A 1,238-nucleotide genomic window follows, 5' to 3' on the forward strand; every position below is an offset into this window, starting at 1 on the left:
GGGACCATGCAAGGGGTTAAGAAAACCAATATCCTTCAACTTACAGCCTGCTTTTCCATTTGATGTTAGGAGGGGGGACAGATGAAAGAGAGGAAAGCATTTAGAAATTTCTAAATAAAAAAATCATAACAATAAATGAAAAAAAATTGAACAGATACAATGAAAACTGTTACACAACCAAATTAATACTTGCGGTAAAGGCATATCAGTGTCCTTACTGGCACTCAAAGGTTTGCCAAATGCTGAAGATTGAAATGACTGGTAATGTATTTCAGGTTTAGTACTAAATTTGGTGCAACAACAAAAAATTATGAGTTTTCAAAACAAAACTAAACAGATGATGCATTCCAACTACTGATCAAAACACAGAAATGTAATAAAAGACTCCATTACATGTCAACTAATTCACATCAAACAAAAGCAATGAAATATTATTGAATGCTTCCTACTTATGTAACTCAAAATACAAATAAAAATACATAACACAAATACTTATATACATCTATGAGATTTTACATTACTGAAAAGACAACTGAGAAAAAAAAAAGACTAAATCAACCATTAAAAAACTTCCAAGTATACATAACATTACTCTTCCTTCCCTTCTCAAAAAATTAACACAAAAACAAAGCCATTCAGACACGTGAATCAACACTGCACATTTGGAACATACTGCGGGTTTCATACATGTGTCTTCATACTCAAAATGAAAGTAAACAGACACAGACACACAGCTCACACAGCAAAATGAAGCTTGACAGTAAAGATAATAGAATGAAGAGGAAAAAAATATTCAAAGCTCATAGCTCCATTCACAATAATCATTCCACTTTGTACTGTAATTTTGTGAACTTTCATATAGATTGAAAAAATGAGGTCCTAAAAATATAAACCAACTATATATCATTGTAGCTACTTCTTTGCATACTACTTTCAACACTTCATCCAATTCATATCAAAGGTAATAAAAATCTCCTTTTATTGAAATAAATATTTCTAAAATTACAAATCCTACTTACATAATTCACTGTCTTCATATATTTTCTTCTTCTTTTACAATATAACAGATATTTGGTAACTTGAGTCAAACATTAGCTCTATCACAACAATTTCATCAATTTGGAAGGACTAAAAAAGTGACTGAGAACCATCAGCTTACACTTAGGTAAAAAAAATGACTGGATTAATAGTGATATAATATCATAACCAAAGAACTCACCTTACTCACTAATTAATAA

General features: G+C 30.2%; 1 protein-coding gene across 2 annotated transcripts in view; it reads right to left on the reverse strand.

Moving 5' to 3' along the window:
- The window catches only part of LOC119587866 (tyrosine-protein kinase Src42A-like), a gene marked incomplete in the record, with an annotated part of 40,299 nt that overhangs the window by 10,484 nt on the left and 28,577 nt on the right, over positions 1-1,238 (reverse strand). Inside the window, 1 exon segment of one of the 2 annotated variants that reach the window (XM_037936569.1) lies at positions 45-47. Within the exon segment in view, the coding sequence (XP_037792497.1) occupies positions 45-47 (3 nt within the window). 2 annotated transcript variants of the gene reach the window in all.

Source organism: Penaeus monodon, chromosome 23 (genome assembly GCF_015228065.2).
Source record: "Penaeus monodon isolate SGIC_2016 chromosome 23, NSTDA_Pmon_1, whole genome shotgun sequence".
NCBI classification, from domain to species: Eukaryota; Metazoa; Arthropoda; class Malacostraca; order Decapoda; family Penaeidae; genus Penaeus; species Penaeus monodon.